Source organism: Lissotriton vulgaris, chromosome 7 (genome assembly GCF_964263255.1).
Source record: "Lissotriton vulgaris chromosome 7, aLisVul1.2, whole genome shotgun sequence".
Classification (NCBI taxonomy): domain Eukaryota; kingdom Metazoa; phylum Chordata; class Amphibia; order Caudata; family Salamandridae; genus Lissotriton; species Lissotriton vulgaris.
This window is the reverse complement of record NC_141695.1, coordinates 1,245,897,601-1,245,919,144: the sequence shown is the minus strand read 5'-3', so window position 1 is coordinate 1,245,919,144 and position 21,544 is coordinate 1,245,897,601. Positions and strand designations below refer to the sequence as shown.

At 42.6% G+C, this 21,544-nt stretch overlaps 1 protein-coding gene across 2 annotated transcripts in view; it reads right to left on the bottom strand.

Moving 5' to 3' along the window:
* CDHR2 (cadherin related family member 2) overlaps positions 1–21,544 on the bottom strand; it is a 464,115-nt gene that overhangs the window by 27,038 nt on the left and 415,533 nt on the right. For both annotated transcript variants that reach the window (XM_086931759.1, XM_086931760.1), the window contains 8 exons: positions 20,721–20,817; positions 19,887–19,975; positions 16,918–16,995; positions 15,711–15,788; positions 11,709–11,769; positions 11,478–11,602; positions 8,068–8,181; positions 3,590–3,673 (listed from right to left, as the gene is read on the bottom strand). In XM_086931759.1, coding sequence (XP_086787885.1) covers positions 3,590–3,673; positions 8,068–8,181; positions 11,478–11,602; positions 11,709–11,769; positions 15,711–15,788; positions 16,918–16,995; positions 19,887–19,975; positions 20,721–20,817 — 726 coding nt within the window. The remainder of the gene's footprint in view (positions 1–3,589; positions 3,674–8,067; positions 8,182–11,477; positions 11,603–11,708; positions 11,770–15,710; positions 15,789–16,917; positions 16,996–19,886; positions 19,976–20,720; positions 20,818–21,544) is intronic.

Sequence of the window (21,544 nt, the reverse complement as noted above, 5' to 3'; positions counted from 1 at the left end):
AAGCACACCTGCCCAGCCTCGACAAAGTGCATGATTTTTTGGGGCTGATTAAGGAGTTACTGAATTTGAGATTCAACTCGGGCACCTGCTTTATCTAGATCTGTAAGTGCTTCCTGTTGACGTTTAATTTTTGTGACAGGAGCCTCGTTGTCTACTTGTAACTATTCTCTGACCCTGCTTCTAAGGTCAGAGCAGTGACAGAGAATAGTTGCAAGTAGGCAACGAGGTGCCTCTCAGGAAGCACTTACAGGGTAACAGCAGGTGCCCAAACTGGTTAATTTCTTTGTAACCATTTACAAAATGGTTACAAAGAAATTAGCTTCAACTTGGGCACCTGCTGCAACCCTGTAAGTGCTTCCTGAAAAAATGTCGTCCCGCTCACGGATTTTGCCACAATTTCGCAAGATTCGCGGATCGCAAAATTGCGGAAAATCCGCAAGTTCCGTGAGCGGAGCGAATTTTTGCCCATACTTAATATGGACTAAAAGAAGAAAATCGTGTGATGAACTTGTGAATTACTCTGAACTTTCAGAATAAGACAGCTATGAAACACATTAAGTGATCCCTCCTTAGTAAAGTTTTTAGGATAACATGGGCGACCTTGTCAAATGCCATAAGAGGTCCAAGAGGATCAGGGCCTTGATCCAAGATTCTGGGGATATAATCTTTAGCTCCTAATAGAGCTATCTAGGTTCTATGGGTGGCTCTAAAAAGTGGACTAAGAGTAATCAAGCGGATTAGATTCTAAATAGGTAGTTAGTTGTGTGCTGACCAGCATATGCAGCAGCTTAGCATGAATGTCAGTTTAGTTTTCAAGAATCAGAGGATCAGCAGAGGATTTCTTTTATCAGAAGGAATACATTGCTTTGCTTCTGTGCAGCTGGAAAAGCTGAAGTGGTGAGAGTAAGATTACAAAGTGAAGTTAGATACGTTGTAAAGTACTTTGGATCATCAGCGGATCCAGAATTGAGGGAGTGCATAGTAGTGTGAAAACGTATCTGTATGTGCAAGGGCCAGATTGGCTAGACTGTTACAATGTCAGATGGGGAGAGTGCCAATCAATAGTTGAATTGAACAACTGGAAAAGATAGAGCTAATGTCTTTTGAAACCATCCAGGGAGAGCTTTACAGTGATCCCAAGATGCAAGAATCATTTGGTGACAGGCAGTAGGTTGGGTAAACTAAACTCCTTGAAAATGGTAAATATTTCTTGGATTGAATTTGGGCTGGAGTGGCTATGATTGGCCAGGAAAACCTGGTGAGCTTGGCAAATTTGTCTGTGGTAGTTTTGCAGAGCACCTTTGTATGTAGTTTAATCTGATTTGAGATATGAGTGCCTCCAAGCTCTTTCCAAGCCTAAGTCTGCTGACACTCTGGGATGGACGTTCGCCTGGGGAAGCGTTGGGATGAGACTCGGTTTGCCCTTGCTGCGGCTTATGTTCGGTTCTCCTTTAAGGCTTCATGCTGTGGAGAGAATTTTGAGTGTAAAGGAAAACTCTCTTAGAGGGGAAATTGAGTTAAAAGTGTTCGTAATATGGTGATTAAAACTATTAGTTGGTTGTTGCAAAATGCCAATTTTACAGTCTAGGGGAAAGTTCAAGGCAACTTCTAATCTTTCTTTGGATACCAGTTTCCATAATCTGGTTTTGATTTTAGGATGACTTGCAGGGGTGTTGTGAGGCACGGGGTGGAGAAGGCTAGACAAGGAAATAAAAAAGTGATCAGTCCAGGCTACCTATAGGGGGATATCAACCTAAAGTTTACAATGTTTGTACATATAAGGTTGAGTATGTGAACAGCTTAGCAAGTGTAGTTGACCAATTGGAAGAGGCAGACAGTTTTAAAGTTATCGAGTAGTATTATTGCATTATTATTAGCGGTATCTTGTAGGTGGAAATTAAAATCGCCTTGAATTAGGAAATTGTGATATTTAATTAAATTGAGGGCAATAATGTCCAAAAGCTTGTGACTAAAGTCCTTTTTTGGATCAGGTGTCCTATATATCAGGATGCCTTATCTTGGAACTAAAGAATAATGCGATTCCCTCATCAATATTAACCGGTCTATCCAATCTAAGGACTTAATAGCCAGGAGTTGTGGCTGTATTTAGCCTGGTCTCAGAGATGGAGCAAAGGTCTGGAGATTTGGAGTGGAGTAGCTCCTGAGCTTCCATTTTGTGTTTCGGGATGGAACAAGCCTTAACACAAATACAATAAGTTTGGATGCTGTCTTGCTAGAGGAGGATGTAAACTAATTTTGCTGTGGGGAAGATGACAGTCAGTAGGATAAACATGTAAATGTAATACTTAGTCAGGGAGGTGGCGGGGTTGAGTATAAGTGGCATTTTTTGCAACTAAATGAACCTTCAGTAAAGGTAGGGGAGGCCTTAGAGCAGCCCCTTGCAGCAGGCTTTTTAAAGCTGTGGAAAAGGAGAGAAGATTCAGAGGTCTCGTTTTTTTCTTGGAGAAGAGCAGCGGTCCTGGTGGACAGCCTAGCCTGTTCACGGATGGGGTGTATGGACTTGCTTACGTTGTGCCCACTGCGCATACGCACTGTAGACACCATTTAGGAGGCGGCAGAGCAGTGCTTAATTTGTAAAATATTAAGTGCCAGGGCTCAGACCAGGAGGACACTGCAGATTGCACCACCCATCGCCCTTGTCATCGCTGCCCAAACAACTACTAACCATCTCTCTCGCAAATAAATGCAACAGTTCAGATTATTCTAGGTCCACTAAGTAAAAGGAATGGCTGGGGAGGCAGGTATTAGCACTATTTTAATGTATATTGTCTTCTTAAACAACCGTTGGTCTGCTCATCTCTAAATTTGATGAGCGCTGCTACCATGTGGTAGACTAAGTATGGTGTTGACAATTAGGTGCCGGTGCCGAGCACCGGAAACCAATTAAGTGCCGGTGCTGAGCACCGGAAAGCACCAGCTCAAATTAAGCACTGCAGCAGAGGCATAAGACAGCACTTACTAAGGCACTCCAGTGTAACCAAGTGGAAGTCAGGCAAGAAAAGCGGCGAAATAAAGAAATCATTGCAAATTAAAATAAATAAACCTATAATAAGCAAAAGGAGGCAACACAAATTTGAGGGTCACATATGAGGAAATAAAAAGGATAACAGAAATACAACCAAGGTAAAATGAGACGGAGATCCGAAAGGGCCAATCAACCCTTAGCTGGAGGGCTGAGGTACAGGGAAAGCAAGAGGGGCAGGTAAGTGACTCATTGACCATTTGTGGTGCAAGGGGTTAAGTAAGATTAGCGCATCGACCATTTTGAAGGCAGTAGAAGCAGGAGCGAGCAATGATCCAGGCACAGGAAACCAAGTGTAAGTCAGGTAGCAAAAATGGCAAAATAAAGAAATACTGGCAAATTAAAAGAATTATTCCAATAAAAGAAAATAATAGAAAATGAGGATTGGCAACTTCAAGGGGGCAATACAGGGTAATAAAAGTGATGAGAGAAATAAAAGCAAGTTAACGGGTCTGAAAGGGCTGGGAGCTGGAAGCAGAAGGAAAACAAAAAGGGCCAATAAGCGAGTCAGAGATCATTTGTGGTCCAGTAAAGTGAGCAGCTCACCTGACACTGTCACTGGAGGAATGTTGCTCATCAAAGCCCAGGTCCAAGACACCATCAATGTTGAGGTTTAATACAGGGTTGGCTCTAGGGAAATAGACACCATTATATGAAGGTCAACAAGTTGTTTCAGCAAATCTGATTGGCTGTCTTGATACTAAGCAGAAATAACCCTTCTTTTAGGCCCAAATAATTGGTCAGATCGAAACCAGCCAGATTGAATTATGTAGTGTATAGATATAATAAAATATTGATTACAATCATAAGAAAAGATAAAATCCATCATCAGTTCTAAAACCTACTACAATAGCTAAAATCAGTTGTAAATTCTAAAACCCACTACAGTAATTTATCACAATAGACTATGATAGCACTATAATAGTAATATTTATAGTAATTTAAAATGTATAGCAATAAACACAATTCAGAAACTTTACTAGCTTACCGATGAATTGATAGTCTTTTGTGGAGAAGCAATATTTAATTGCTTCTTAAAGTGTTCTGCAGTCTGCTTTAATTAAATCAAACCATAGGTATTTTTTCCTGAAGGCCAAAAGAGTTGGAAATATAATAATATATGTGCCAGAGATTCGTATTTCTAGCCACAAAAGCGGCAGAGTCTTAGAGGATGACATTTCTTGTTCTGCAGCCTTCAAGTTGAGCTATTGGTACATACAAGAGGCCATATCTCAAATACTTTAGTTTGCATCCTGGATTTAGAGTTGGCAATAAATAACTCTGAGATATATCCAAATAAGTGTCTAAGATGAGGTCTGAGAACTTATATGACTGTTGACAGGTCAGATCAGTCTGCCATGAGTTGACCTTCAAACTCTTCAGTATGAGATCTTTCTGGGTCATCCATGGCAGCCTTGAAATCTGCGGTAGAAAGGGTAGATTGTTCTGACTAATAACCTTGCAATCGCCACAATGTTTAGGCTTGAAGAAAAATCGGCTAATAATTGTAGCTTATTGTATATTAAATATTTCCACGAATCTTCACTGGCACTGATGCAGTCGGACATATAATTTAAAACCAGTCCTGCTTGTCTCAACAGTAGTAAAGTTAAGGTGGGCTCCAACCAAAGTTTACAATGAAGGGTTAAAGAGCGAAGACCAAGTAATACCTTAACTTTATTGGTATAAAGTTTATCCAGCTCAGCAACAATTTTATCATCAAAGACAATGGAGACGAGCAACAGAGTTGGATTTAATTGCTTTTGAGCACAGAAACAGATGAAGAGATGGCCTAACCACCATATGTTTGAAAGTATTTTTTAAGTGACCAAGTGACTAATTGTGCTTTTATCCACTTATCTATTAGGTGGTCTCTTCAGGTGACATTTATGATCAATTATTGCGCCCAGGTAGTTGTAGGAGGCTACTTCTTGTAGGGGTTTATTATTGAGAGTCAGTCTTAAAGAGTTTCTACCACTCCCAATACACATAACTTTGGTCTTTTCACAGTTGCCCTGTAAGTCTTTCAGTCTATTGAATTTGCCAAGCCTCGACATTTGAGATTGTAGCACTCTAGGGGTTAACAGAAAAATACAATTGGCCCGATTCACAAAATTAATCTGAGACAAAATCCTAACTTTACGACTTTCGGTATTTGTTGGACCCAGCCTCGTGGCGTGGTCACCCCTGAACCAGATAGCTTCCCCAGACCCTGAGCCACCCGACCCTTCCCGCCATGTTACACATCCCCGACCCTGGGCTTCCCGTCCTCGTCCCCCATTTTCCTGACATCCGAGGCCGAGGCCCATGCCCCTGCACCTAAAATGGCCGCCCCGGCCCCAGCCCGACCTCGGCCGTCGGCGCCATCCCCAGCCAGGGGGTAGAGCGCTCCCTGTGAGCGAGAGAGGGAGGAGTAGCTTGGTAACACCTTCCACCTCCCCTCGAGAGATGAGTTTCGATCACCCATCCGACCTCCCCGAGGGCTGGCTCCAGGCCTGCTGAGTGTCTGGGATCCCTCCAGACCCAACTTGAAAGGATGAAAGGAGCCGCCGAGGCGGAACCCCCAACAACCAGCCCCAGGTGCTAAGACCTCCGCCTGCGAGGACTCCGGACATCAAAGGCAAGAAGTCCTATATCAAGGGTGGCTCTGGGACTATCAAACCAGTTGTATCCTGGACTATGAGAGCCCTGCTGACCTGGTCGCGGCTTCCCTACTATCCGGGGAACTCTTGAGCCCTGCTGATTCGTTTGCGGCTCCTTGCAACCGAAAAGACCACTGAGCCCTGCTGATTCGTTCGCGGCTCCTTGCAACCGAGAAGACCACTGAGCCCTGCTGATTCGTTCGCGGCTCCTTGCAACCGAGAAGACCACCGAGCCCTGCTGACGCTGTCGCGGCTCCATCGCTACTTTAAGACTCTTGAGCCCTGATGATTCGTTTGCGGCTCCTTTGCAACCAAGAAGATCACCGTGAGCCCTGCTGATTCGTTTGCGGCTCCTTTGCAACCAAGAAGATCACCATGAGCCCTGCTGATTCGATCGCGGCTCGAGAGACTACCCTGGTCCGTCTGGACCCAAGATCATCCCGTATCCCCCAGCTCGAGGATTGAGAGCTGTGTGCCGGATACCTTGAATGTTGAGACTGTCCCGCAACCCTATCCCTGCCAAGACTCTTTGAGCCCCGGCTCGCCTGTACGTAATACTCTGCGGATCATAAAGATCCATTCTTATTTGAAGAGATAAAGAATACATTCTCTAAAATCTCCAGTGTGGTGTCTCTCTGTTGAAGTGGTGCTAGCGCAGCGTGTACAATTCTAGATTCGAGATCCTCGACCTGAGGGTCTCCCGCCAGTGCTCGGCTGTGTTCCTACGAGAGGTGGATCCCAGGAGGTCAGGTGCGGAATCTGCCCTCTCCTGAGATCAGCCCTCTAACAGTATTCACAAAGGGCATTTAGGAATAGTAGGTTGTGCACTGTTTGAAGCTTGTCAGTGATTTTTTTAGGGAGACCAGTATCAACTACACTCCAATAGTCCAGCGATACTATCAATAGGGCATGAGCTAGCTCTTTTCCCAGGTTAATCTGTATGAGCGGGAGGAGATTCTAAAAGAGAGGCAACTCCGTGTTTGTTTAATGATGACTGCATTGATTTGCGATGGGGTGCCCATACTGATTGGCCAACTAATTTGTGACTCAAAGCTGGCTAATCCTGCAATTAAAATGTAATTCATTGGTCCATCCTGATTGAGAAAACACTTCTTCATCCTGAGTTTAGTGATCTAGGCACACTGCAGTGTGCGTGTGAGACTGTGATAGGTTTCACAAGATAAGTATTTTTGTGCTTTTAACTGTAGTGAAAAGCACACAAGATGATTGATGGAATGTTGCACAATGGCAAAACATTCACCCCCAGACACAGATCTGGGTTTAATCCATTGTTATTTTGCTCACCAAACCACCCCAGTTCAGACATAAGCAATCAGTCTTGACCATGTGCTTCGTGCATCAGATCTGGGGTGAATGTTTTGCCAATGTGCAACATTCCGTCCATCACCTTGTGTGTTTTGCTGTTCACCCTATGTGGGAAGGGTATGCCCAGACGTGGGTCCCGTGCTCACTACGCCACTGGAGTCAAGCTATCCTGGCTGATGACGGCTGATAGCCAGAAACCGGTCCTAGGATACTTGATTCCGGGCCAAGGAAGACATGGCTTGGCAGTTCACGCTGGACTGTTCCCATGAGGCACAGGTTCAAGACTAATTTGCATATGGCCATGTCTGAACTGGGGTGGCGTTGGTGAGCAAAAGAACGATGGATTAAACCCAGATCTGTGACTGGAGGTGAATGTTTTTCCAATGTGCAACATTCTGTCCATAACCTTGTGTGTTTTGATGTTCATCCTATGTGGGAAGGGTATGCCCAGACGTGGGTCCCGTGCTCACTACGCCACTGGAGTCAAGCTATCCTGGCTGATGACGGCTGATAGCCAGAAACCGGTCCTAGAATGCTTGATTCCGGTCCAAGGAAGAAATGGCTTGGCAGTTCACGCTGGACTGTTCCCATGAGGCACAGGGTCAAGACTGATTTGCATATGGCCATGTCTGAACTGGGGTGGCATTGGTAAGCAAAAAAACGATGGATTAAACCCAGATCTGTGACTGGGGGTGAATGTTTTGCCAATGTGCAACATTCCATCCATCACCTTGTGTGTTTTGCTTTAACTGTAGTGCAGCATTCTCTTCTTTGTAAAGTGACCTTCACTGTAACTGGTGTGTCTGTTTATGATATGGCGGTGCCATAGCAAATGATCAGCGGGTTGGTTAGAATCCCTTGAAGATTTGTGTAGGAGAAGTAGGATCTCTTATGACAGCTCCTGGGTAATTTTGGTTTTTGTTGTTGTGATGTAGTGTTTGATAGATTGGAAGTTAGCGCTAAAGGATTTTTTTCTGCACTCTTTTGTACCCAGGATGCATAGCCCTCCTTGCCACATTATACCAACCTCTTTTTTGCCTACTTCATACCACTCACCCCTCCATGTTGTACTTGTTCGTCCCTGGGATGCCTGGACCTCCCTGCACTGCATTGGAAGGCATTGTCTTTGCTTCCTTCATTGCCTTTACAGCTTTCAGCTTCCTCTTGAAACTGCAAGAACAAAGACAGAGGTAAAAGTTAGTGTCAACCAAAAATGCATCAAACAAACCTACCAATCAGCCAACCAGGAAGCCAGATGGCCAATAAGGAAATAAAAGTACGCGAAAGTAGGTGTGAGACAGGCCCAATTTTAAATCCCTCCTAATGTGAATGCTTATGACATAGTGTTATATCTAAGACGTTATACTGTGCATCTTCCCTGTTTCTCTGCCTCTGCTGCTCAGCCAGTGTGAATGGTATGGGTAGAATATTGGTGTGGATGGTGATGTCATTGGAATGTGAGGATTGCTGTGAGGTGGAGTGGCAGTTATATCCTGGGCTGAGCAGCAGGGAGGCTGCTCCTGGTGGGGCCTTATTTACATATTTACTGGAAAACCTACTACATATTTATTCAGGACAATAAGCAGCCAGCCAGTGAATCAATCAGTTATCCAGACACTGAGGAGAGCAACAAGGCAGATAACCAAACAACCAACTAACAAGCCACTAAAACAGCAAAACAATTTACAATTTATCCAACCAGCCATAGTCAACTAGCTAACCAACAAGTCAAAAAACAACCAGCAACTACTCGACCAATTAGTCATACAACACACCATCTAAGCAATGAGCCAACCAACCTATCATTCATTCAGCACACCATGAAGCTAACAAGTCAAATGGGCAAATCAGTCTGACAGACAGCCAGCCAACCAACCAACCAACCAACCAACAGGCTGGCAAACAAATTTGTCAACCAGTTAGGTGGCAAACCAAATCAACCAGTCAGCTAGTTAATCTACTAACCCTCAATCAGTCATGCTAACAAGTCAGTCAGCAACCCAACCAACCAACAAACTAATATGCATCCCAATGGTCCATCTTGCCACCAAACCAGTCCGATACAATACACTGATTTAATCAAAAGTTCAGACACAGTTACAGTATTAGTCATCAAGCCAATTAGATATCTTACATTTTCCATTTAGTTGCAGTAACACTGATGTTGCCTGCAGACCGGCAAACTCCATTATTGGGGTAACTGAATGCGGACTGTCTAGAGCTGTTCGGTCCTAGTCTGGGTAAACATGCTGCGATCATGCGGGCAGGTCTGGCTATGGACCACTATCCACTAAAGTTACACAATTGTTCAAAGTTCTGTCATATTCTCTCAGTCCATTGGGAAGACTTTCCTATTTGTTCGGATCTTGAGTGCTATCGTGCCCATTGAGAGAACCAGTATCATGGCTTGCCTTACTATCTTTCCCTCATTGAGGGTACCCGTGGGAAGCAGAGCCACAGCCGGTCACTTTGGAAGTCCTACTTGGGCAAAGTTGAAGCAAGGGTAGCATTTTTCAGGCCCACCCACTCTATAGAGTAGCTGTGGGGTCGTCTTCTTTTATGAACCATATTTGTTGTTTGCCCACAGTAGGACAGGTTGTAGGTTTCTAGCTTAGCTGTATGGCGAGTCAGGCGTGGCCGTATCCACCCTTTGGGGTGGAGGAGGGACCCAGAGGAGGGGAAGAGTAGGTTTAAGGATGTGGAGCAAGACAAAGGGTTGTTCGTTTGGAGATGATTGTTTGGGTGTTAGAGAGGGAGATTATGTAATGCAAGGGAGGGCTGTGAATGGATGATAAAATAATGATGTTGCCGGGCAAGGAGAGTTGTTTTGGGGTATCTTACAAAGATGGAGATGTTAAGGGGAGGATGTCAGAATTTAGTATGTATTAGCGGGGATGGTTCTCTTCTTGTATTTGTAAATAATAACTATTGATAACTTCAAGCCTTTCAACTATAGCAGGGCAGTAGACCTGTCCTACTGAATACATACATCCTGAAGCTTCGACTCATCCATCACTGAGGTATTACACTCCTTATCAATTTCAAGCAGTAACCGAGGCAAGGTGAAACAGTGTAAATGTGCCCATGGATGTGCCCTTAAAAATGCCTGCTGTAGATAACATGAACATCATTAATAGTCTGGTTCCCACCATGCTTCATTTCAGAGTGAATAAGTGGGGTGAAAAGGAGAGGGGGGGGGGTAGGGGTGGTAATGCAATGACGGCCATTTTGTCGTTCAATTTACAGAATGTTCCAAATGAGCCAGTTTAACAGTAGGGCAGGCATATTTAAATATACATACATTTCTGACCTACAAAACCTCTAGGTGACAACTGAGTCTTTGTCCCCGTAGTTTATACTTCTCACAAGCCACTGGAATATTTAACAGTAAAGTGCCAGTGGGCATCTCTAATCTGACCATGGGCACCACCCCATCCAAGCCACAACCGGGTTCTGCAGATCTTCTCGACAGTATGACTCAAGTAAACATCAAACAATGCATTAAGGACACTATATATTTTGAGGGCCATGCTTTGTACTTTGCTCTAGGCTGAACTATCCTCCAAAAATATATCACCCGTGAAAATAGCGCAACTTCTCGATCCTGTGGCCTAAACATATAAACATTAGCCTTTCTCTGCAGGCTTCTCTGTGCCTTGTTAGAATACACTATAGGACAAGCAGGACGCATGAGAGGGGCTAAAGGGCAATGGAAAGGGAGACGAATGTGGATTTACTTTGAACTTTAGGAAACAATGTGGAGAATGTAAAGTCAGGAGGGCAAAACACGTGATAGTGAAAACCCTGATGGTTCAATAAATCAAGTGAAGGAGGAAATGCAAAAATGTGTTGAAACAGAGAGCGCAGGCGTGTCCAAGGCAGAACAATGAGAAAACCAACCAACAGAAACAATAAATGAATTAGAAAAGCAATGGCAAACCAATGAATTTAGATCTAACTTAGATCTATAAAAAAAAATTATTAAGTATCTCAAATGCGTTTTTTTTCTTTTTTTGAGGCCCAGCAGGGAGGAAGCAGAACAGAGAGAATAGGTTGGGGAAGGCAACACAGGGCACAAGTGGGTAAGGAAGCATGAATGGGAGAAAGAACCAACACAGAGGGTATCCGATACAGATGGCGATGGAAGGAACACAGGTTTCCAATGTCGCCCTCACAGTACCACCTGAGATACAGCAGTGTCAACAGAACAACACAACTGTGGTTTGCCACCAAAAAATGCACTTACACTGGTGAGGCCATCCGTGCTGAACACACTGAACATGCTAGGGTGAAATGAAAGGGCTGGGAGTACCATACATGTGATTTCAAAGCTCTGGATGAGCAGAGAGCGCCCAAAATCTTGAGTTCGTTAGTAGTAAGCGCTGTGCAAGTGATGTTAAACCTGTATGATGGACAGTGAATGCATTTATAAACTGTGCACAGTATATTGATCAGTGGTCACATACCTCTTCCTGGTGCAAACCAGAGCTGTGATCATTATTACGGTGAGGAGCACTAGTCCTGCAGCTAAGCCGACTATGATGCCAACAAACGTGTTATTGTTGTTCCCTGGTAAGGCAGCAGACCCGCCCTGCAAACAAAGGACAAACATCAGCAATTGCCTTTTAGAAACCAGCACAGAGCCATGGCCTCCTTACAGAACCATCTCGGGCGGCTCCACTTCTTGAGATACTTACAATAACCGTGAGTCCAAACTGTATGAGTTCAGACAATGCTTCTGGAGCATCCCGGATGAGTCTGTGAAATGGAAATAAAAACTGTGAGTTAAATGTACTCATGATTAAAAGTGAATTCAATTGCTTGCATGTGTGCCTGTTGTCGAAACATAATATTACTTACAGACTGATGGACCTTTCTTCCACCAGTATTAGTTAAATGTTGTGCATTCTCTTTGGCCTATGCTGTATAGCAACTACCGTTCTTGAACTCTGCAAAACAACTCCTCAACCTCTCCAAGGCAAGCAGCTGACAACCACAGACCTTTGCAGAGGGCCTACTATTATTTGCACGATCGGCTATTGGCCTCTGTAGGACCAACACTGACATCTCTAGGAGAACCGCTCAATCTCTGTAGAACAATCATTAGCCCCTACTGGTCAACATCTAACCTCTGAAGGACAACACCCAACCTCTGCAGAACAAAACATTTACAACCAAAGACCTCTATCAGATGGCCTCTCATTCACTGCTAGATCAGCCCTTGACCTCAAGAAGAGAACCCTTATATCCACACTGGTTACAAAATCCTCAGGGAAGATCATCAAAAAGGCAAAGTAGGGGGGTGGCGATAATATACAAAAGTGAGTTTGAATGTGTGTCCATCCCTCTTGAGTAATTGGAAGACGCTGAAGGTTAAGGCTTCCGCCTCATACTGTCGGCCCAACAGTTCATAGGTGGGGCTCTTATCTATAGAATCCGGGTCATGTTGGTCCTTTTCTGAAATTGCTGGGCAGTACTTAAGCCTCTTGGTCCCCCAAATATGCATATTTTTTCACCTTAGGTGAGTGACTTCAATCTCCATATGGATAAACCATTAGATTCTGAGATAACTTCAGTCTTAAATACTATGTATTGTCTTGGAATTTTACAACAGGTGTTTATACTAACCCTTCAAACTGGTCATTTATTAGACACATTTTTTTCCAATTTGAAGACGGCAGTCTCCGACCCTTTACCACTTGCATGGTCTGATCACCATTTAAATAACAAAAATTAAAAAAAGATCTTCCTTCCATGGAGAAAACCCGAATTATGTTGCAGGCCCTGCATAAAATTCATCCAGCAGATCTGTCTTGCTCTCTGGAAGCAAATATTCCTCTTCTTTCCGGAACACTAAAATTGGATGTTGAGTCCTTGGATGACTGGATTTTTAACACTATAAATAACTTGGCTCCGTGCCTCTGTACGTATTTCAGACAGACCCAAACCAATGGACCTCTGGTTGAATAAAGACCTCAGGTCTGGCACGAAACATTGCAAATGCATTGAAAGGAAATGGCAGCAGAGTTATAGTCCGGCTGGCAAAATTATCTATAAGCTAGCACTGAAAAACTATTACTCTGAGGTCCGCTCAGCTAAAATAGCTTTAATTGAGACTAGGATAGCGGAGTCAGGCAACAAATCTAAAGAGATTTTTAAAATAGGAAAAACCTTCATGAGCCCTGAGGCCTCCATTAGAGGCCACCAACCCTCAGCTGAATGGTGCAATCTTCTGATTTCCTTCTTTCACGACAAAATGTATATTATTTAGGCAAGCCTACTTGCTGATGCACAGTCAGAAGGGACTCATTCTGAGATAGCAAGTCCTAGTAAGACCATTCCTGGGATGCCAGCTCTTTCAAACTCCTTACTTATTTCCTCGGAGGAATCATTGGTGGCCATCAGGAGCCTTAAATTTGGGTCTCCATCTGCCCTCCCATGATACTTGCTAAAGCTGCACAAATCATCAATCCTATTGTAAACAGAGTGTTGAATATCTCATTGTCAGCAGGAACGGGCCCGGTACAAATTTACTTAAAAAGAACCACAGCTGATCCCAAAGATCCAGTGAATTATAGGCGCATTTCCCTTATCCCTGCTTTTTGAAAAACTGTGGAAAAATGTATAACTCACAACTGTCACAATATTTTGGCATGCATAATCTTTTCCACCCAAGTCAGTCTGGATTCAGACCTCACTTTAGCACTTAGAGATCTCTTTTAGAGGTCACCGAGCATATAAAGGACTCCCTAGACAAAGGGGTATGGCCATCTTGATTATGTTGAACTTATCGGCGGCCTTCAACACAGTCCCCCACCAGAGACTCCTTAACCACCTCCAATTTATTGGGATTGGTGGCTTACCTCATTCTAGAATGAAAGAAGTCTAGACGTTTGGATGACCCCTTTCTCTTCCACAGCTCGTGAGCTGACTGTCAAGTGCCCCAGGGCTCAGCACTAAGCCCTACCTTGTTCAATGTCTATCTTATGTTTTTAGCTGAGATCTTAGGGGCTAAGGTAATCTCATATGCTGACGATACCCAGCTTCTTTTCTCCAGTGGAAAGGGAGAAGAGCTCGCAGGGGAATTCATTAAAAACTGCCTCTCCAATGTGGTTCACTGGTTGCCCATTAATCAATTAAAATGTAATCCTGATAAAAAAAGAGATTATGTTTTTTGGCCCGACATCGCCAGACTCATGGATGACCTTTTTGCGAAAGGACGCCCCCCCTCCCTGGCCTAAAACAAGATCCAAGTGAAGACTTTAGGAATCGAATTTGACGGCGTCCTTTATTTTCAACCACAAATGCAGGCAGTGGTTAGTTCCTGCTTTGGGAGGTTACACACTCTGAAAAAATGTCTTCCCTTGCTGGCTGACGAAGCTAAGAAAACAGTGATCCAAGCTCTGATAACTTCCAGATTGGAATACGGAAAGGAATTAAACTTGGGTCGCCCTTCTTAAGAGACTTCAAGTGGTGCAGAATTTGGGGGCCCAAATTCTCCAAAATCTTCCCCTGAGAAACCATATATCCTGTCATTTGAAGGAACTTCACTGGCTCTCTATTAAAAATAGGATTCTTTATAAATCCCTGGTTCTTGTTCACAAAGCCCTGCAAGCTACTGGAGTCGGTTATATGACAGAGAGGATTCGTGACTGTGTCCCTTCCAGAAACTTACGGTCCTCCTCTGATGGATTGGCTAGAGCTCCTAAAATCTGTCAGGCCAGAACTGGAGGTAGGTCCTTTTCTTATCTCAGACTGGTCGCCTGTAAAAAACTCCCTCTGGGGCTACTTACCACAAGTGAACTTTCCACCTTAAAGAAAAAACATGGCTTTTTAAACAATCTTACCAGGACGATCTGTGTTTTGTAGGCTGCCTTGATTCTAGCACCCGGACACTACTTGGAAATCTTGTATCATCATCATAGGATAACTGTTAACCCCTATGAATTGACCTCTAACCTCTGCAGGACAACAGTCAACATGACAGGATAAACCATCAACAATCAGAGACCTCTCCCAAATGGCCTTTCTTCTCTGCGAAATCAGCCTTGAGCTGTGTAGAACCAAGCTGACTTCTGGAGAAGAACTTGTACATCCTTGTAGGACAACCCTCCGGGTTAACATCTAACCTCAGCAGGACAACCCTCAACCTTAGCAGGACAAACAATCCCGACCATAGACCTCTAGCTGACAGCCCCCACAATTACTTCAGAAAGAAGTTGACAGCTGTAGATCAACCCACTGACCACTCCAAGGTCACTACTGCAGGACAATTCCTGACCTTTTGCAAGAGAACCCTTAAATGTCTAAGGGAAATCCAGTCACTACAGTAAAATCCTCAACCATTGTGAGCAAGTCCCTCAACCTCTGTAGGGTATGTCTTCACCTCTGCAAGTGCAAGACAACCATCGACCCCTGTAAAAAACACGTTGAACCTCTGAAGCACAACTCTTCTACCTCTGCTGAACAATCCCTCATCCCTAATTGCCACAGGAGAACCACTCAACTTTTTCAGAGCAGCTTTTTGGCTTTTCCAAGAATGTCATTATCCTATTAGGTAACCCCATGTAACCTGCAGTATAAACCAGATTTGCTGGCACTAGTGCAGTGAATGAGCTAGTGTTCACACATAGAAGAATGATCTTCTGCTGCAGATCTAGGGGCAATCACAATCAAGGCTTGAATGAGGCAAAACTTACTCTGTGACTTTTTCAGGCATGATGGCCGTCCCATTGTTATACACAAAATAGGCTTCCATAACCGACTGTACTGTGGCCCTGCAAGAAACAAGAAGCACTGGGTAGTTGACGCCTTTTCTCTAGAGCGTATAAAACAAGCATTTTCCTCCCTCCCTTCTTCAGATGGACCTCCTGTAATCAGTATGCCTACCACAGCCCTCTCACCACTATTTATATTCCTCATTATATCATACATTTGTTTGTATCCTCATGGATGTTAATACCATCAGCGTGATTGTCATCGTTTTTGGCAACATCGTTTCCCTGAGATTTACAAAAATACAGGGTTGTGACAGCATAACATCTTTTTTGCAATGTCCCAAAGCCTTCTGCTAGTGAGAAAAGGCTTCCTGGCTTGCAAGTGGCAGTTGATAGCCATCCAACTAATAAAGGAACACGAGAGAGGCATTATCTTGTTTGCTGGTATGTGTCAATGTTTTGTGACTACTATTATTGTTGCAAATCATTGATCTGTAACTGACCCACGATTTGGGGTGGTAAATGTTTCACAAATTGGAATCTACACCCTAGAAACAGCTTCCCTGTTAGCAATCGTGACTAATGACCTTAGCCTGGGGATTTGAAATCATTTCTTTACCTATTTACAGTAGTTCCAAAGTCTTTGCATTATTGCACGTTAACACATTTTAAATGTACTGCCTCCTTTTATTTCGATGCTGTACTTTGCCCATTTAGCCTGTCTGCTCAAGTAAGCATTGCCTCGATTGAAGTTGGCAAGGTCAAGCAAGAAACTGCAAATTTAGTTAAGTCAGAGTTCTACCACACCCCAATGTATTTTTGTCCCAAGGACTTCTTGCATTCACCCAAGAACAGAGCAAGGCACATGCTCCTTGGCAGATACCCCGAGTTTCATATTTCACCATGTGTTCTATTCTTCACTTGCTCTACTGTGGAAAATGTACAGAACATGAATTTAAAGTGATTTTAGAATTGTGTCCCTCAGCAACTCAAACAGCTAATCTCGGGTCCATTGAAATTGAAAAATTATGTGTCCATCATCCACAACATAACCGCTCTCCAACATCTGGCCACTGTGCAGTATAAAGTGATTTGCTTGATTCCCCCTTCACAATTTACCAGCTTCTAAAAGTAAAGGGCAGTAAAAGCTGGACACGATGCACAAAAGGGGCTTGTATGATTCAATCACCTGGCAGCTCGGTAGGTCTGGCCATATACTTTGATACTTGCGATGTAGACGGTCGCTCTTGTGGCCTTCACCAAGACCCTGAGGTTGAAAAAAAGACAAACATAAACTCATGTAGATCCATTCAGATATCCATCATTCAGCAAAATCCATAAACCAAATTGATCACTTTTTACTCTGGGATAGTTTAATCTAGCACTCTTAGCTCTAGACAGCGCTTTCTGCAACCAGATGCTAAGTTTTCAATATGGAAAGTAATCATGTACTGTATCATGGCAGCAATTAGCACTAGTGACGTCAATATACATGAGCAGAAGTAGAATGTAGTAAAGTAGTAAAGGAATGAGGGAAGATCAAGACACACTGAACAAGTACTTTGTGGCATTAGAGAAAGTATGTAAGCAGAGTCTCTATTAATGGTACAAGTCCACATCTTTTGCTAGAAACTACTTGACGGTTAATTGGATACCTAAATGTCACACATTGAAAAACTTTTTGGAATGAGTGTACAATTATTGAAAGACTGGGAAGATATATACTGTCTCATATGCAATGATGGCACTTTAGCTTAACGTGCAACATCGGATCAAAAATTATGAATAAATCATCAGCAAACTGAATATGGAAGATGTCAAAAATAAAAAAATAAAAAAAGAGGAGAGCTAAAGTCTGTGGTGCAAGAAAGATTGTAGATAAGTAATATTGCCCTGAGAGAAAGAAAACATGACAAGGTCATACGCATTGAAAAACCTGGAATGCTCTTTCTAGAATCTCCTTAACTTTGTTTCAAAGCTCACCATTGAGTTTTTTCTCGAGAAGTTGGCAGATGGTCACATCTTCAACATTTTCTCACATTTGTTGTTCAAAATACAGTGTCCATAACAACCATGTCACCACTTTCTTTATTTCATATTTTATAGAAATCTTCCTGTAATTGACAAGACTGTTTAGACACATGTGTTCACTAATTGTTATTTTCTTTTTCTTTCCTATGGTGCTGCGATGTCACTATTTTTCATTTTAGCTTTATTTCTCACATTTAAGTGTGCTTTTATATTTAAGCTGAACACAATGAGTGATTTCTACGTTAACAGATAACTATATTTGGAGTGTGTTCACGTTAAGTTAGCCACAGTGTCATTAGGCCTTGATTTAAAAGGCACCATTTAAATGACATTTTGTATTGCTGTATACTGCGCATAATCTTTTTCTCGTTTCAGGAGCCAAGTATTCAATGCGTGCTCGTTAAAACTGTATTGTTATTGTTAAGTTCTGTGTGAGGGCCATTAATGTAACTTTTTAATAATTTGGTCACTAAATCTGAGCGCCCGCACATGATAATGGTCACTGGAGAAGAATTCTACCTTGTGCAATATCTATAGAGGCCACAGCGATGGAAACTTTGCACTGTATTTCTCATGGGGAAAGGGCCGTCACTCACAGTTACTTTAATGTTTGTTTTGATTGTCCCTTCGCTGTGGGAACTGGAGGAGTGTTTGGTTGGTTTGAAAATCCTTGATTTAATTGAGCATGTTTATGTTTAAACTTTACTGCTCTAACGCGGACGCTGCTTTTGTTGCTGACCACCATGCCTTAAGACGTCAAAACAGGCTTACTATGAATATTACAGAAATGAAAGGAATGTAAATCGATATTTTTCGCTGTGCTATATCTTATTAAGAGTAACATTTTACAATTGATCTAACGCTGATTTTTTGAGCCCTGAAGAAGTCTCGATTATGAGACGAAACGCGTTGGCTAAGAGAAAATCACTTGTGGACATGGATTTTATTGTTTGGATCAACTAATAAAGAATATATTCCGACCATCAGTGGATTCTGGACCTGCTCTTCATATTATTTTGCTTTGGACTGATTTAATGTGAAAGGATAGTTACGCTACTTTTTGATGAGTGCTGATTCCTAAATTTTTTGCATTTATGGTTTGGGCCTTTGCCCAATTGGGAGTAAATAGGGTTGTACTTCCTGGTTTCCTGAGCACCATCACAAGACTAGTAAGCCACTTACATTACCAGGTGCAGTAGTTTGCCTCGACCCTTCTGTGCTTTTTTGAGCATGTTTAGGTTTAAACTATTAGACTTGCTGCTGTCCACCTTGGAGGTAGATGCCTCTCTGCACATCTTGAGACTCCATGCTTATCCCATTTCTGCTCATAGAGTTAATCTCTTGGGTGAGCAGATTTTTTTCCTCTTCTTGTGAACCTTCCTTTGGTTTTGGCTTCAAGGATATATATTCAGCGGACACCTCCTACTTATACTTCCACTAATCTATTTCCACATTTAGCTTAGCATTAGGGAGTTTTCCTTTTGGGGAATTGAAACATTTTATAACTTGCCAAAATAAGCCTTTAAATAACTGGACTTTGCACTGTTTTTCTGAAATCCTCAGATTTGATTGCCTTACGCTGCGACTTAATGATTATTTATTGAAGACTAATCTGATTGACTTGAAATTGTAACTTTGCTAATCTGATAATAAACCCTTTATGGTTTGCAAATCTATTCCTCTTTGTCATTTTTGGGGTCAAAATATGCTTCACTGTTACTGGGATGCTGTTATATTGTTGATGTTAAGCCCCAACTCGAGAAAAAGACCCATCACCGGAATAAAGGTAAATTCTGAATTTGCACCAAGCTTTTGCATGTTGAAAAAACCATCCGTTATCTGCTGAATCACATGTGACATAGTACATTTCTTTCAGATCTTTCGTAAGCACATCATCATAAAGATCTAGTATTCTGTGTGACACCGCAAATTCTCTATAAGCTTCTGTTTTTTTGTCTCCTACTTGCTATGGCTATCTATACTTACCTACATATACTTACCTTCATGATATTCTAGTAGCCAATATTCTGGCTATGATAGTTTGCAGTGGGATATTTTAGTGCTCAATATTTTGACATACAACCACTTAAATATCTGTAACACTGGCAAGGGGTTGGCGTTTCTTACTTTTTGATGGCTTCGCTGTTTTTCTGAACTTCAGCCGCAGTGGTAGAAAACTCAAGGATGACGAGGAAAGACCGATCTACGGCATAAATCTGCAGAAGCCCAGGGAGGAAGAGATGGAAGACAAAGATGGCAAAATAGGGGGTTATTCGCGTAACTAGACAATATGCCACATCCTTCTGTGATATCATAATTGGTCTCCAAATATCTACCCTTGAAGGAGATCACACGTGGTGGCGAAGGTTACCATCTATACATATTGCCAAACACTCACACTGCCTTATCGATAGACGCACTACTATTGCCTTACACAGAAAGATACACAGATATACCCAAAGACGGGATGGAGACACACTGCATTACACGTGTATGCATTGCCAAGCAATGTCATGGAGTGTTACACACTGTACTACACATACTACCACACTGCCAGATACAGACATGCTCCAACCATCAGACACACAAACATGGTCTCTCACTCTCTCTGCTTTCTACTTGCACATGTCTCTCTCGACCCATCTATCCCTCTCCTTCTCTTTCTCTCTCCTCCTTTCTCTCTCTTGTCTCTTGCCCTGTCTCCTTATCTTGCTCTCAACGCCCTACGTCTACTTCTCACTCTTCTCTCTTTCTCCATCCCTTTCTGTAGCCCTCTTCTTCTTTGTCTAATCTCTGTCGCCCTTTCTCTCTCCTTCCCCTCTTATTTATCTCTTCTCCCATTCATTGCGTCGCTGTTTCTCTCTCCCACAATATATTCCTCTTTCTCTCTCTCAGCCTCACCACTACATCTTTGTCCTACTTCTTCCATCTTTCTCTCACTCTTTCCCACCCTGTACGTACGTCTATGTTCTTGGTAGTGTTGAGGCCCCCTCTGTCATGGGCTATCACTGTTACTCTGTATTGTCCCTTCAGAGAGCTGTCCAGGGAGCTGGCCACCCTGAAAAGAGAGGAAAACGCAAATTGAAAGTCTCTTCCCTTGGACTGATGTATTCATGCACAGACTCACCAGCTTAAAGCCCGAAAAAGTCAAAGTCTCTACAACAAATAGTTCCCGCCATCCACCTCACTCTGCACATTGGCCACCTTGGCACTCTCCGCTGAACTAAGAACATTCAACTTTCAGCCCAGCCAATAGTTGACCTCCGTCTGAAGTTGTCCATCTGCGAAAAGTGCTTACCCTAAAGCAGGGGTCTCCAACCTTTTTTGTGATAAGAGCTACTTCATACCAATGAAATTCATCCTGAGCTACTGTTACTATTAGTCTTGTAATATGACCAGGTCTGAAGGAAATCACATTAGTGGTCATCCTATGCAGGATTACCAGCAGTGATCGCCTAAAAGAACCAGGCAGAGTTACCAGCAGTAATGTAAAAAGGCTTTATCGCTCTACATGGCTAATACATGACAGACATAGCTAGAATGTTGCAGGCATATTCGAAATAAGTCTCCCCAATGCTGCAAAATGTATCACTCATATATCAGTTTAAAATACATTTTAGAAATTCAAACATTTTTCTTCAAACATCAACTTATGAGAACATATATATATATATATATATATATATATATATATATATATATATATATATATATATATATATATATATATATATATATATATATATATATATATATATATATATATATATATATATATATATATA